We start from the raw sequence: 16,102 nt of genomic DNA on the forward strand, positions 1-16,102 counted from the left end.
GGTTGTTCAACGGCACCTCTCTTGGTAACTCGTGACGGTACGACCGTACGAGAATGCCAGCCTCCGCCCAAATTCGGGACCCGCGAGGAAGGGGCCTCGTGTCCTGGCGGTTTGCCTAAACGCGACGAGGCGACGTCTCTCTCGCTCTCGTCCTTCGCCTTCTCGCGGGCCATCTCCGTCCATCATCGTGTGGGTCGCGGCCTCCGCCGCTCGAACAACCTTCGTATATAGTACTACCGCTCCCACTCCCGCTCGCCCCCTCCCTCCCTCCCTCCGGCCTCCCTCCACGCAGCCGCGGCCTCGTCTCGTCCGATCCCCTCGACCCCTCGCGTCCCGCAATGGCGGCCGCGGCCGCCGCCGGCGAGTCGGCCGGCGAGCTGCTGCGCCGCGCGGCGGCGCTGGTCCCCGCGGAGCACTACGCGCTCGCGGCCCTCGTCGCCGTCTCGGCCCTCGCGTACCGGTTCGTGGAGCTCCACGTCATCGGCGACCTCCTCCGCGGCCTCCGCGGCCGCCGCGTCGAGCTCACCTTCCACCCCGCCTCCGAGATCTACCACTGCGTCGCCTCCAAGTGCCGCTCGCTCCACGGCAGGTACGCACGCACGGCCGCCGGGCCCTGGGCCTGATCGGCGAATTTTCTCGGTCGCGTCAGAAATAGCAGGACCCGAATAATAATTAAATTAAACGCCGCCTGGGGTTTTCAGTCTAATCGTTCGGCCACCGCAATTCGTGGTCAGAGCTGCATTGGTGCGACTGGCTGTGCTTTCAGGCGACTTCTGCATTTCGCCATGGCTGCCTGAGGTTGACTGTGTTTGTGTTATGATGATGGACGCAGGTACCTGGCGACGCCTTGGCTTGCGAGCCCGCATTTGCAGACATTGTTCCTGGGAATCCATGGCAGACCACCGTCCTTCACCTACAAGAGGTTAGGCTAGATCCTTGTAGAGATTAGTTGTACAAGTGCATTCTGCTCTTGAACATTGCAAACTATCCGATTATAGTGTCCCTTTGAAAAAATTACCGCAGTCTGCACTGGCAGTTATTCTGCTACTGTATCACAAGTCTAACTACACGCTGGACTGTAGTTGCTGGTTCTGTGAACGCAAAACAATCAACTCATGTGATTTAATTTGGCTATGCATCATTTCTTCGTGACTGCTGTTATTGCTCTTCAATATGATAAAGATCAATGCGTTAACTCTTTTTGTTCATGATGTATGCCTTCTTGATTTTGGAGGAGCACGAGAATCACTTCTCTTACATTTTTGGTTGACAATGGACCGATTATATCCTCTATACTGCAGGCAACTGTACACAGTTCGTGATGGTGGAACCATTGCTTTGGATTGGCTGCTGGCCTTTGATTTGGAGGGTATGGGGCTCACATATTGTGGAATTGTATATATCATATATGGTGGTGTCTGACATTTTTAGCTTGGCAGATGCAGATGAGATCATTTCAAAAGATTCTTCAACACCCCTTTTAGTTGTCGTCCCTGGATTAACCAGTGATTCTGATGCTGCTGTTAGTCTCTAACCTTTTTCTGATGTTGGCTTATACAGTTATACCTGTGTTGCATATTTGAAGAGCTCTGGGTTTCATGATTAGATAACTTATTACTATATTTGGTAACCATTCTAAATATTTAGTTGGCTATTGCAGTATGCAAAACACTTGGTTCATTCCATGGCAACAAAAGGGTGGAATGTTGTTGTAAGTAACCACAGGGGTCTTGGTGGTGTGTCCATTACAGTAAGTTCAGTTATATAATTTACATTTCCAGTTATTGATATTTCACTCCGCAATCTCCCTGTTACTTTGCTGCAAACTTACAAATTCTTGATTGCTGTTTGGAGTTTGCTTGTCACCTGTAAATTGTCAAGAAGATTTATGCCTGTTACTTGAGCTATAAACCTGGTTACCTTAAAATGACCATAGAACATGCCGGAAGTCAAACTTATAGACTGCAGAAAGAAGTTTGATGTGCACTGAATGAATTCATTTGGTCATTCACCATCACTCGCCCCATAAATTTTGTTTGCCTGACAGTCAGATTGCCTCTACAATGGTGGATGGACAGAGGATGTCCGAGAAGTTATTAATTATCTCCATCGCAAGTATCCAAAGGCTCCGATGTTCTGTGTTGGTACAAGCATAGGTGCCAATATCCTGGTATGTTATCTTTGTCTAAACTTGCCTTTCATTTTCTACCACAAGTGACGATTGAATAGTTGTTAGTTGCTTAGTCTACTAACACCACTTGGACCTTTGTATTTGACTTTGATTTAGTTTTAAAATTATAACTTCTTTACATACTACGTAAGAAACCAGACTGGACCATCCAGGTAGTGTCTGAAACCAGCTATTCTATTAAGTCTTCCCTCCGCATATGATGTTAAACTAAGTGTTTTTGAAGAAAAATTATACACACATAATTAATGCAAATCTATCCTTTTTTCTCTCGCCAAAACCCCCCGTAAGGATCATTTGGCAATCCTTGTCAGATCTATCATTTACAGGTTTATCATTTAGATAATGTGGATTTCTACTATTGTGTGTTCACTAACTCCCGTGCTGCTCTTGCTTATTATCTCAATAAATGCTAAAATATGTCACTGGATCTAAGAGCAATCTTGATTGATGTACTGACAGTGTATATTGAATACACATCTTTGCCCAGGTCAAGTACCTTGGAGAAGAAGGTGAGAGTACTCCTCTGGCTGGTGCTGCATCTATTTGTTCTCCATGGGATCTGGTGGTTAGTTGCTGGACCTGATTAACTGTAGTACATAGTACTTATAACTGCATATGCAATTTACTGCAACTCTCACTAATTTTGAACTTAGTTTGACACCACCTTCCTGAGAAGAATGTATTTGTCATGAACAAAGAGATTCGCTGCTCAAAGAACCTATGAATAATCTTTCCTATGTTTTGATTCATCTGGGGAGATTTCTGGAAGTGCTTTTGCTTTTTTCTTGTTTACCGAAAACTGTTAGGGGAGGCCGCGGCAGTAAATTTAAGTATCAAATTTTGCTTTTGCTTTACTATTACAGAGTTATCCATTCTTAACCTCTTTTGAGTCATAACGTAATCATTTCGATAGAAGGGCAAGGGTTCTCTTCTGTACTACCAAGTTTACCCAATTGCTTCCACAGAGCAACACCAAATCAGCACTTAGCATCATTGTATTAGTGCAACACCAATTCAGCACTAGAATCATTGTATTTTGTCATTTAACTTCAATTTTGTAGGTATGTGACAGATTTATTTCCCGTAAGCTTGTGCAACGGTTTTATGACAAAGCCCTTGCGTTTGGTCTAAAGGGCTATGCAAAGCTGTAAGTATCCGGTCCTTAGTAAGCATTTTTACATGACTCTTTTTACCGAATCTCCAGTTTTGACATCATTCTTACTGTTTTGATTTTGGTGCTACTGCTATACCCTCCTGTAGATTCCTATTATGTGTATATATTAATCCTAAATTTAGTTTTTTAAATATATTAAAGTCTCACTTGAGGACAGAAGATAAACTTTGTCTATGTAACCCTAGTTCAGTGATGCCATTTTTTGTACTGTAGTTCTAATTCTTTTACAGCTTGGAAATACATGTCTGTACAAGGGGAAAAACTATATTTGTACAGGTTTGAGCAAATGCGTGATATGTTCCCATTATCCAATAATCTCTGCAGCTTTGCCGAAAATAAAACAATGTCTATGCAAGTGTATTGGTTCCACTAGCAGTCTGGAGCTAGAACAGAACCTAGAAATGCTCTATATTTTCCACTTTTTGGTTGCAAGAGGCACTGGGTACAAGTCTATTGTCCATACTTCACTTCTGATCTGATCTCACTATGATAGTACCCTTTGCAGACTAGTGACAGGAATAATGACAAAAGATCCAAGTTGTAGTTCACGGCACTAAAACTTGTAATCGATTATATGATGGCTGTTGAGCAAGAGGGCCCTTTCTTAGATTGCTTATGTTTTCCCCTTTTGCAGACATCAACCTGTCTTGGCTCGCCTTGCAAATTGGGAGGGTATTAAAAAGGTTTGACTCAGTCTGCTGCAAAATTGTTTCAGGCACTGCATAAATTTGTGGGATTTATATTGAAACTGTCCTTCTGTTAATTTGATCACTTTCACTTTGTGGAGCCAGAACACTGATTTGTTGGCATGTACTGTTTTATAATTAGCTACTTGTCTACTTTAAATTCAAGCTGCCAACAGTTTGACTACTTTGCTACTTCATAACTGGGAGAGTTCGTTTTGAGAGGATATTCATTTTTTTTTCTATTTTCAGTCACGCTCTATCCGGGAGTTTGACCACCATGCCACTTGCATTGTTGCAAAATATGAGGTACCTTCCTAGCACGCCCATTGCCTAGCTTTGCTCATTACCTGATTCTGTCATCAATCAGATGTCTTACTCTTCCTGTTGCTTACATCACATGCCCACTGCTCTATGATTATAAGATTAAGAACTGCTTGCTGTTGAATAATGGGAGAATCTCATTGCTCACGTAATATTTTTTATTTCTCAGACTGTGGATACCTACTACCGCCGGTGCAGCAGTGCTAGTTTTGTTGGTAATGTGTCAGTTCCCTTGCTTTGTATAAGTGCTTTGGATGACCCCCTTTGCACAAGAGAGGCAATTCCTTGGGACGAATGCAGGTGATTTTTTTTCCTTGTAAAAAGCATTCCCCTGAAATTTATATTTTCTATACCAATGTTGAAGCATGAGTTCCAATCAATCCAGAGCATACATAAGGAATTGATCCAATGGATGAGAAAATAAGCTCAAACACATGCGCTAATTATCCTCTTAATTGCACATTTAGCTCTCTTAACTTCTTGACAAATTTCTCCGTACATCTCATTGATATTTCTATCCCATCACATTCTTTATATTCGATTTACATAGCCTGCTGCTTCTCTTGGTTGTACATGTCAGCTGCATATGCCATTTATATCTCACGGGATGTATAATGTGAAAACGTCCATTGCACATACATGATTACTGGTATCTACTTATTGAAAGCATCTTGATTTGATTTAGAGCGAACAAGAACATTGTTTTGGCGACTACTCAGAATGGTGGCCATCTCGCATTTTTTCAAGGACTAACTGCTGGAAAACTATGGTATGGTGATCGTACTATATCTGAAAATGTTTAGTATATCCATGTGGGTTATATTTTTATTGCATGATTTAATTGAAATACTTTGTAGGTGGGTTGGAGCTGTGTCTGAGTTCCTTTGTGCTCTGCATGACAGCTCGTACATGCATCGACAAAAGGTGTGTCACTATATCATAGTTCATGGATGAAAGCACCTAAGTGCAGCGCTTTGGCTCCCGGGTCCATTGGAGCCCGAGTTCAAAAAAATAAAATGAAATACATATTTTGAAATACATAAAGATGTGATCTACATACATGTAAAATAGTTAAATCTATATGTACTAGTGCAAAAAAGGAAAAAGAAAAACATATTTTATTTTGGAACACCAAAATGTGTTCTGTAAACTTTGAGAAAAAAGGGGGGCTCCAACTGAACTGAGCTCATTTTATGATATCCTCGTATCCGTATGTCGCACACCCAATTTTGATATGGTCTTTACATTGGTCTGTTAATGTCGTAACTAAATGCAGGCGGAAGATCATGTTCTGCATTCTTCACTGGAGTCGTCCATTGACAAGAGCCCGTACGTCAACATCCTTGGAGATGGAATGATAGCTCCGGTCGGAAACGATGGCCCCCCTTCTAGCCAGATCACCGATGATCTGAAGCCGAATGCCACGGTGAACAGCACACAACAAGATGAACAAGCCAAGGAAGTGGAGAACAATAGCGGCACGGATGCAGTGCCCGCTCAAAGCCCTGCAGCTGCAGGGTCCGCAAAGCAGCAAGGGGAGGAACGCTACGCTGATAAGATCCGCGATGCCATGGCTCCCGTCAAGAGATCCGTAAACAAGCTCGCCCGGTACCAAGGGAGGTCAGTCTGGCTCCTCGCGTACGTTGCCTTGGTGACATCGTGGCCGCTGCTTGGCTCCCTGGCTTTCATGCTCTTCAGGAAGAAGTCAAGGAATCCTCTGTCCGCTAAGTAATCATGGTACAGATAAGTAAACTCTGCGCATAGTATTTACTCCTTTTGCATCATGGTCTGTATGCACGCCTTGGTGCAGTGGTCGGAATAATAACGGTGTCATACGTGCACCTGTCTTCAGCTATACGTGTTTAGGCAATTTTGTGCGGATAAGATGCTTCCATATCGTCGTGTTGCCATCTCGCACCAACCTGCATGTGTTACTACCATAGAAGAGAAAAGGCTGGGTTTGTCTTGTTGATCCCCTCTCTGGGCGCTTGCTAGAGACAAGTGGCTGGTGTGGAGGGTTTCTGTCTTCTTTAATCCAAGAAAGCGAGAATGGGAAAACGGGAAATTGGTGGTTTCCGTAGGTGGTTAACATTCTCAAGTGTCAACAAAAGGGACAATGGCTGACATTGACGTATCATCTCCTTGACGTGGCTATGCTCCTGGTCAGATTTGCTTGGATCGTCTACGATTTCGGTGCAGTGACTAGTGAGATATCTTTTGGGAGCACTTGTTCGATTCCTGGCCACACACGCGTGGCCCCGGCCGGCCTCTGCTCCGCTTTCGTTCTTGGCCTAGCGTAAAATTCCCTGCCTGCCTTTTCATGCTGATAAGATGCGGTTTTCTGAAAAACGATTCTGAATTTTCCGTTGGGAGATATACTTGCATCTTCCTCTGAATAATCTACAGAAATCTTCCGTTGAGAGATATACTTGCATCTTCCTCTGAATTATCTACGGAAATCTTATCTGGCGACCGTTCGCCGGGAAGGGATGACAGCTCGAATGTTTTTATTGACAGTTTTAGTTGTTAGGGGGTTGGCAGTTTTTTCAAAGCGACGTGTCATTTTCTGGTATGAAAGCTCAAAACTGTCATCCCACTGAATAATGTCACGTAACTATGAAAAAACTGTCATCCCACACACAACTAAAAATGTCATCAAAATGTTTGCAAGAGTGTCATCCATTCCTCGCCAGAGAATAGGGTCCATAACCTATTCGTTGTCACGCAAGCCACTTTGACATGGAGTACTGTATACTACTAGTACTATAAAACTATATATGGCGGAGAAATTATGGTGGCTTGTGATTTGCTGGCTTGTTGCGTGAACCATTCCGCCCGATCTTGAGGCGTGCACGGATTTCACAAGACCAATAAACAAATACTCCCAAGCTCAACCACGATCCTTCCAACTCTGCTGGATAATCGAAAACTACGTGAGTAGCTGTACGTGCTGGCCCTACTGCTGCCAAATGTAAAGCCAGAATACTTCCAGGGAGCGAGTTTGGCGAGACGGCTGCGTCGGTCGCCATGACCGGTCTGGTTCAAGCAGAGGCGGGCGTGCCCAGGCCAGCTGCCCCCACGGTGATTTGGACCGCAGGGACCAACAGGGCAGGCACAGTACGTGCGCTTCTGTTGGAGTGCGTGATATGTTTCTTCGCCTGGCTTGTGTGGTGCCCCATGTGCGGCGGATGACCTCAGGGATGATGTCAAAACGAGTTCCTTCTTCTGCCGCGTCGCCGTCGCCATTGTGGCAGCTCTTGTGTGCCGTGACATCCTTGCCAATGTAGTAGTGCCGCTGCGTGCATCCTGGCCACAGTTTTTTTTGTTGGTAGCTTACCAAGCTGGCCACGGATTTCCTGGGTGTTATTTGTAAGATTTTATGAACTTCTGTGTACCGCCGTCTTCTCTTGTGCTGCTCAATGGCATTCCTGGCACCCCCATTCCTCATGTGTGAGGCTTGCGACGGGGCGCCTCCCTCTCCCCTTTGTTGTTCGTTATGACGGCAGGCCCCGTCAACCACATCCTTGAGCATGCCACGAGCATCGGCCTCCTTTCAAGGCTCATGGGATTGTCACGGGCCTGGTAACCAATTGTCAGAAGAGCTCGGTGGTGCCGATCCGGTGCCATGGGATTGACCTCGATGATGTGCTCCGCGGCTTCTTGACAATGAAATCCGCCTTCCGCATAAGATACCTTGGGCTCCCGCTTACCACGGGTTGCCTCAGGCGTAGCGATTTTGCAGTACCTTGAGACAAGGTGGCAGCCAAGCTGATGTCGTGGTGTGGCAGGCACACTACCACGGTTGGAAGGAATGTTTTGGTAAAGGATGTGCTCACCTCACTTGTCATCTACCACCTCACCCCATTGGACATCCCCATTGTTGTTCTATGCTACACTGATAAGCTTCGGCGTGCGTGCCTTTGGGCGACTAGCGACAAGATCTTGGGTGCAAATGTAAGATCTGGTGGGATAAAGTTTGTTGGCCTTGGAATCCTTAACCTAGAAAATTTTGTTGCCGCTCTTCGCCTACGACGGCTTTGGTTTGAATGGACGGACGACTCTAAGTCTTGGATTGGCCTCGGGAACCCCTACATCGATGACGATAGAGATATCTTTGTAGCAGTCATCGGTGATGGAAGAAGGCGAGGTTCTGGAGCTCACCATGAACCTAAACCGACATATCTCGGGGTAGGGGATCCTAAGCTAGGCGTCTAGGAGCGATGGTAATAAGGACACTGATGACCCACAAGTATAGGGGATCAATCGTAGTCCTTTCGATAAGTAAGAGTGTCGAATCCAACAAGGAGCAGAAGGAAATGACAAGTGGTTTTCAGCAAGGTAATTTCTGCAAGCACTGAAATTGTCGGTAATAGATAGTTTGGTAGCAAGATAATTTGTAACGAGCAAGTAATGGTAACGTTAAGTAAAGTGCAGCAAGGTAGCCAAACCCTTTTGTGGCAAAGGACAGACCAAAATGGTTTCTTATAATAGGCAAAGCGTTCTTGAGGGTACACGGGAATTTCATCTAGTCACTTTCATCATGTTAGTTTGATTCGTGTTCGCTACTTTGATAATTTGATATGTGTGTGGACCGATGCTTAGGTATTATTCTTACTTGAACAAACCCCCTACTTATAATTAACCCCCTCGCAAGCATCCGCAACTACGAGAAAAGTATTAAGATAAAACCTAACCATAGCATTAAACTTTTGGATCCAAATCGGCCCCTTACGAAGTAGCACATAAACTAGGGTTTAACCACTCTAGCAACCCATCATCTAATAACTACTCCACAATGCATTCCCTTAGGCCCAAATATGGTGAAGTGCCATGTAGTCGACGTTCACATGACACCACTAAGGGAATCACAACATACATAGCATCAAAATATCAAACACATATCAAGTTCACATGATTTCTTGCAACAAGATTTTTCCCGTGACCTCAAGAACAAAAGTAACTACTCACAAATGATAATCATGCTCAAGATCAGAGGGGTATTAAATAGCATAATGAATCCAAACATAAAATCTTCCACCAAACAAACCATATAGTGATCAACTACAAGATGTAATCAACACTACTAGTCACCCACAGGTACCAATCTGAGGTTCCGGTACAAAGATTGAACATAAGAGATGAACTAGGGTTTGAGAGGAGATGATGTTGTTGAAGATTTCCCTCCCTAAGATGAGAGGGTTGTTGGTGATGACGATGACGATGATTTTCCCCTCCGGGAGGGAAGTCCCCCCTGCGAAATCGCTCCACCAGAGGGCAAAAGTGCTCCTGCCCAAGTTCCGCCTCGAGACGGCGGCGCTTCATCCCGAAAGTCCTCTCCTCATTTTTTTCTAGGTCAAAATGACTTATATATCAGAAGAGGGGCGCCGGAGGTGGGCTGGGCTAAGCACAACCCACCAGGGCGCGCCTGGGGTGCCTGGCATGCCTAGGTGGGTTGTGCCCACCTGGTGGGCCCCTTCGGTAGTTATTTGCTCCAATACTTTTCATATATTCCAAAATAATTCTCCATAAATTTTCAGCTCATTTGGAGATGTGTAGAATAGGTAACTCTGATGTAGCTTTTCAGGTCCAGAATTCCAGCAGCCGGTATTCTCCCTCTTTGTGTAAACCTTGCATGTTATGAGAGAAAAGGCATTAGAATTACTCCAAAAAGCATTATTATGCATAAAAACATTATAAATAACAGTATGAAAACATGATGCAAAATGGACGTATCAACTCCCCCAAGCTTAGACCCCGCTTGTCCTCAAGCGAAAAACCAAAATCGAAAAATATGTCCACATGCTTAGAGAGAGATGTGTCGATAAAAACAAAATACGGACATAGAAGCATCATGCATATTATTATAACAACAACAAACTTTATCATAGAACTTTATCACATAACTTTTATCATATAACTTCTCACGAACAAGTAACAATTCATCACAACATCGAAGTATAAAGCATAGACTCTATTGAAAACCAACAAACTATGTTCTCAGTCAACTTTGCAACTACAATTCATTATCTTTTCAAGAAGGGTTATTATCGAAGCCTTTTGGCAAGTCCACATACCCAACCATCATATAATCTTTTATGATTCTAACACTCATTGCATACCCACGGGCAAAAAGTTTCAACCAGACACATAGAAAGATAGGAGCTTATAGTTTCGCCTCCCAATGTATTCACCTCAAGGGTGATGTCAACAATAATAACGCATGCTCACTCACATCCAACTAGATATATGTGCCTAGATCTTTCCTCACCACATGATGCTTGCGAAAGAGAAAATAAAAAGGAATAGGGAAGAATACTTTGACTCTTGCATAAAAGTAAATACATAAAAGTAAAAGATAGGCCCTTCGTAGAGGGAAGTAGAGGTTGTCATGCGCTTTTTGTTTGTATGCCAAATCCCTTAATGCAAAAGAACGCCATGTAATACCTTCCCTTGCTGTGAACATCAAAGAGAGAAGGCGAAGGTAAAAATGTATCCACAACTGATTTTTTTAATAAACAGCAGGTTATATGTTATAATTATGGGATTCACCACTAAGGAACTTATGGCGTTTCATGGTGTCAAAGTCTAAGTACTACGTGGGTAGGATAGGGTCATTTTTTTATTGCACGGGAAATTCAGAAAACGGATAAAGCATGGAATTTTATTTTATTTAGCTAAGAAAAACAGAAAATAAAAGGTAAATACAAAAAGTAGTGGCTACTAAATTCATCAACTTCATACCTCTCAAAAGTGATCCATTAATAAGGTTGATCAAGTCTTATTAACAACCACCTTCAATTAGCATGAAACCGAAGAACTTTCATAAAACACAAAGTTACCTCAACGGGGATATGCATGTCCCCAACAATAAGTATATCATATTTCTTTTTGGCACTAGGAAGAGGTAGTTGAAAACTTCCAATAATGATTGTCAGAGATTTTTAAAAACATTAATACCATTCACTTGGAATTATTTCTTCGGAAAGTGCACAATATGCTCATTATCATTGATATGAAAAGTGACATTGCTTTTTTTGCAATCAATAACAGCCCCTGCACTATTCAAAAAGGGTCTACCAAGGATAATCGACATGTTGTCGTCCTCGGGCATCTCAAATATAACAATGTCGGTTAAGATAGTAACATTTGCAACAACAACTGGCACATCCTCACAAATACCGATAGGTATGGCAGTTGATTTGTCAGCCATTTGCAAAGATATTTTAGTAGGTGTGAGTTTATTCAAATCAAGTCTTTTATATAAAGAGAAAGGCATAACACTAACGTCAGCTCCTAAATCGGACAAGGCAGTTTTCACATAATTTCTTTTGATGGAGCAAGGTATAGTTGGTATTCCCGGATCTCTAAGTTTTTTAGGTACTCCATCCTTAAAAGAATAATTAGCAAGCGTGGTGCAGATTTCAGCTTCCAATATTTTTCTCTTATTGGTGATGATGTCTTTCATATACTTTGCATAAGGGGCCATTTTCAAGATATCAGTCAAACGGGTACGCAAAAAGACTGGCCTAACCATTTCAGCAAAGTGTTCAAATTCTTCATCATCTTTATTCTTAGTTGATTCAGGTGGAAAGGGCATAGGTTTTTGAACCCATGGTTCTCTTTCCTTACTATGTTTTCTAGCAACAAAGTCTCTTTTATAATATCTTTTATTCTTGGGTTGTGGGTTATCAAGATCAACAACTGGTTCTATTTCAACATCATTGTCTGGTTCTTTATTATTTGTCTGGGTGTCTTCATGAACCTCATCATTATCTTTTTCATTATCACTAGGTGAGTTTTAATTACCAGATTAAGTTTTAACATCAGAAATAGAAACATCATTATCATTATCAGGAGTCTTTTCTACTCCAGGTTCACTAGAGGCATGCAAAGTCCTATCATTTTTCTTCTTCTTCTTCTTTTTAGAAGGACTAGGTGCATTTGTGTTAAGTCTTTGAGAATCTTGTTCAATTCTTTTAGGGTGTCCCTCAAGATAAAGTGGTTCCTGAGTCATTTTACCTCCTCTAGTTGCTACTCTAACCGCAAAGTCATTTATATTATTGTTCATTTCATCAAGCAATTCTTTCTAAGATTTAGTAACTTGTTCTAGTTGAGTTTGAACCATAGAGGCATGTTTTCCTACACCTCTAACATCATTGGTAATTCTAAATAACAAGTCACTCAAGCGAGCAATCATATCAGAGTTGTATTGTTCATAACATTTGCATTGAAGTGGTCTTGTTTTCTAATGTAATTATCAAACTCGTAAAGGCATTGACTAGGATGCATATTATAAGGATTGTCATTGTCATTGAATTTCATGAAATAATTTACCTCTACCACCTTAGGTGGTGGTGGTGCGTCAAGCCCGCGTATTTTTTCAATAGGAGGTAAATTTTTGACATCCTCGGCTTTAATACCTTTTTCCTTCATAGATTTCTTTGCCTCTTGCATATCTTCAGGACTGAGATATAAGATACCCCTCTTCTTCAGAGTAGATTTAGGCAGTGGTTCAGGAAGGGTCCAATCATCATAATTTTTCAATATGTTATTCAATAATTCCTCAGCTTGTTCAACAGTTCGTTCCCTGGAAACACAACCAGCACAACTATCTAGGAAATCCCTAGAAGCATCGGTTTGTCCATTATAGAAGGTATCAAGTATTTCATTTTTCTTAAGAGGATGACCAGGAAAAGCATTAAGAAATTGAAGAAGCCTCCCCCAAGCTTGTGGGAGACTCTCTTCTTTAATTTGCACAAAGTTAAATATCTCCTGTAAGACAGCTTGTTTCTTATGAGCAGGAAAATATTTTTTAGAGAAATAGTAAATCATATCCCGGGGGCTACGCACACAACCATGAGCAAGAGTATTATACCAAGACTTAGCATCACCCTTTAATGAGAACGGGAATAACTTGAGAATATAATAGTAGCGAATTTTCTCGTCATGAGCAAATAGGGTGGCTATATCATTCAACTTAGTAAGGTGTGCCACAACAATTTCAGTTTCATAACCGTAGAAAGGATCAGATTCAACCAAAGTAATTAACTCTGGGTCGACAGAGAATTCATAATCCTTATCATCAACAAAGATAGGTGAAGTAGCAAACTTAGGATCACATTTCATTCTAGCATTCAAAGATTTTTCTTTGAGTTTGCGTAATAATTTCTTGAGATCATCACTATCATTGCAAGCAAGAAAGTCTCCAGTTGTCTCCTCATCCATAACATAACCTTCTGGTATATTAGGCAATTCATATCTAGAAGGACTAGGTCTAATATGTGTTTCAAGATTTTCAGTTTCAAGTATTTCATTAGTCTCAATAATTTCATTCTCTTTAGCTCTAGCAATTTATTCATCAAGAAAATCACCTAGTGGCACATCATCATCAAGCAAGGTACTAGCATAATCAGAAGCATTATCCATAGAAGTAGCATCATCAATAACTTGCGACATATCAGAATTAATAGCATGTGGTGGTGTTGCAAGTTTACTCAAAATAGAAGGCAATTAACTTGTAACACCCTCAATGCGACTATAGCTCCCACGTGTCGAGGCATGACTTAGAGACATAATCACATTGAAGGCATATGTCGCAAGTTAGGCAATCTTCACAACATCCCAAGTAATATAAATAATAAAGGGGAGATAACATAGTTGGCTTACACTCGCCACGTCAATCAAGTACATAAATAACATTACATCATCCAAACACTCATGGCCCGACTACGGTGCCAAAATAAAAGACAACCCAACATGCGACACGGTCCCGATCACCCCAACTGGGCACCACTACTGATCATCATGAAAGGAAACATAGTATCGTTGAGAGTCCTCGTCGAACTCCCACTTGAGCTCAAGCGCGTCACCTGGAGCGGAATCATCAGGCCCTGCATCTGGTGTAATAGTAATCTGTGAGCCACAGGGACTCAGCAATCTCGCACCCTCGCGATCAAGACTATTTAAGCTTATAGGTAAGGCAAGGTAAATATGTGGAGCTGCAGCAAGCGACTAGCAAATATGGTGGCTATCCTGTTCGCAAAAGAGAGCGAGAAGAGAAGGCAAAGCGCGAGCGAGAAACTATAGGACAACCAGCGCAAACATTACTCCAACACCGTGTCCACTCCCCGGACTCCGCCGAGAAGAGGCCATCATGGTAACACACTCAGTTGATTCATTTTAATTAAATTAAGGTTCAAGTCATCTACAACCGGACATTAACAAATTCCCATCTGCCCATAACCGCGGGCACGGCTTTCAAAAGTTCAAATCCCTGCAGGGGAGTCCCAACTTAGCCCATGACAAGCTCTCACGGTCAACGAAGGAATAGACCTCCTCCCGAGACGTTCCGATCAAACTCGGTACCTCGGTTCTTCGAGACACTTTGACAGGTTAAAACAAGTCCAGCAACACCGCCCGAATGTGCCGACAAATCCCGATAGGAGCTGCACATATCTCGTTCTCAGGGCGCACTCAGATGAGACATCCTACGAGTAAAACCAACCCTCAAGTTGCCCCGAGGTGGCCCTGCAGTCTACTCGGTCGGACCAACACTCAAAGGAGCACTGGCCCGTGGGGGCTAAAATAAGATGACCCTCGGGCTCCGGAAACCCAAGGGAAAAAGAGGCTAGGTGGCAAATGGTAAAACCAAGGTTGGGCATTGCTGGAAAAGTTTTAATCAAGGCGAACTATCAAGGGGTTCCCATTATAACCCAACCGCGTAAGGAACGCAAAATCCAGGAACATAACACCGATATGACGGAAACTAGGGCGGCAAGAGTGGAACAAAACACTAGGCGAGAGGCCGAGACTTCCACCCTTTACCAGGTATATAGATGCATTAAGATAACATGGCAATATAATGATATCCCAACAAGTAAATAATGTTCCAACAAGGAACGGTCTCCAATCTTCACCTGCAACTAGCAACGCTATACGAGGGGCTGAGCAAAGCGGTAACATAGCCAATCAACGGTTTGCTAGGATATGGTGGGTTAGAGGTTTGACATGGCAATTTGGGAGGCTTGAAAGCAAGTGTTAGGCATCGTAGCATTGGCATAGCAAAAGAGCGAGCATCTAGCAAAGCAAAGATAGTAGTGATTTCAAGGGTATGATCATCTTGCCTGCAAAGTTGTCAGAGTTGACTGGATCCTCGAAAGCAAACTCAACGGGCTCCTCGTTAGCGAAATCGTCTCCCGGCTCTACCCAAACAAGACAAACAAGCAAACGGAACACAATCAACCACGTGCAAGGCTCAAACAATATGATGCAAAGAGGGTATGCTATGCAGGATGCGATGCGGGATGCATATGCAAGATGTGACAAAGAATGCATGAACCTGGCCTCAACTTGGAAATCCAAGTGTGCCACTAGAAATATGAGATGAAATCGCTTGAAAACGATATAAAGAACGCTGGAATCGGAGTTACGGTTTGCAAATGGCAAGCGATTCAAATGACACCGGTCTGCGATTTACAGCAAGTAGCTATCTAAATGCAATGAGATGAACATGCTACAGCACTCAAACATGACAAAAAAATACATGGAAGGGATGCATTCATGATGCTTGACAAAAGTCTAGCACTGAGCTACGGTCAATTCATCCATTAACAGGTTGGCAAAAATGCATATGGTAAGCAGATTTCAGACTTAGTGAAATTAACACTTGTCTGGAATTTCAGATCAGGTAGCACTCTTCGGAGCAACAAAACTATATGCTACAGGACCTGA

General features: G+C 42.8%; 1 protein-coding gene across 2 annotated transcripts; it reads left to right on the forward strand.

The window, feature by feature from the left end:
- The first annotated feature begins 291 nt into the window (after window positions 1-291).
- LOC119269742 (phospholipase ABHD3-like) lies at window positions 292-6,338 on the forward strand. 2 transcript variants are annotated; one of them, XM_037551657.1, is made up of 14 exons: window positions 292-589; window positions 833-922; window positions 1,302-1,369; window positions 1,446-1,522; window positions 1,661-1,750; window positions 2,048-2,170; window positions 2,679-2,756; window positions 3,253-3,338; window positions 4,000-4,048; window positions 4,301-4,357; window positions 4,542-4,672; window positions 5,058-5,141; window positions 5,230-5,296; window positions 5,649-6,338. In XM_037551657.1, the coding sequence occupies exons 1-14, from the start codon at window positions 339-341 to the stop codon at window positions 6,102-6,104; spliced, it is 1,707 nt and encodes a 568-aa protein (XP_037407554.1). In that variant the 5' UTR covers window positions 292-338; the 3' UTR covers window positions 6,105-6,338. The 2 variants fall into 2 exon arrangements, with proteins under 2 accessions (XP_037407554.1, XP_037407553.1); XM_037551656.1 differs by having other exon boundaries at window positions 294-589; window positions 1,440-1,522.
- Window positions 6,339-16,102: the final 9,764 nt, after the last annotated feature.

This window comes from Triticum dicoccoides, chromosome 3A (assembly GCF_002162155.2).
Source record: "Triticum dicoccoides isolate Atlit2015 ecotype Zavitan chromosome 3A, WEW_v2.0, whole genome shotgun sequence".
Taxonomy (NCBI): Eukaryota; Viridiplantae; Streptophyta; class Magnoliopsida; order Poales; family Poaceae; genus Triticum; species Triticum dicoccoides.

Excerpts from the sequence above, each read along its gene's own strand:
- LOC119269742 (XM_037551656.1), top strand. The coding sequence starts at position 339 with ATGGCGGCCGCGGCCGCCGCCGGCGAGTCGGCCGGCGAGCTGCTGCGC. Across the intron at positions 590-832 it reads TGCCGCTCGCTCCACGGCAG|GTACCTGGCGACGCCTTGGC; the intron begins GTACGCACGCAC and ends TGATGGACGCAG. Across the intron at positions 4,049-4,300 it reads ATTGGGAGGGTATTAAAAAG|TCACGCTCTATCCGGGAGTT; the intron begins GTTTGACTCAGT and ends TTCTATTTTCAG.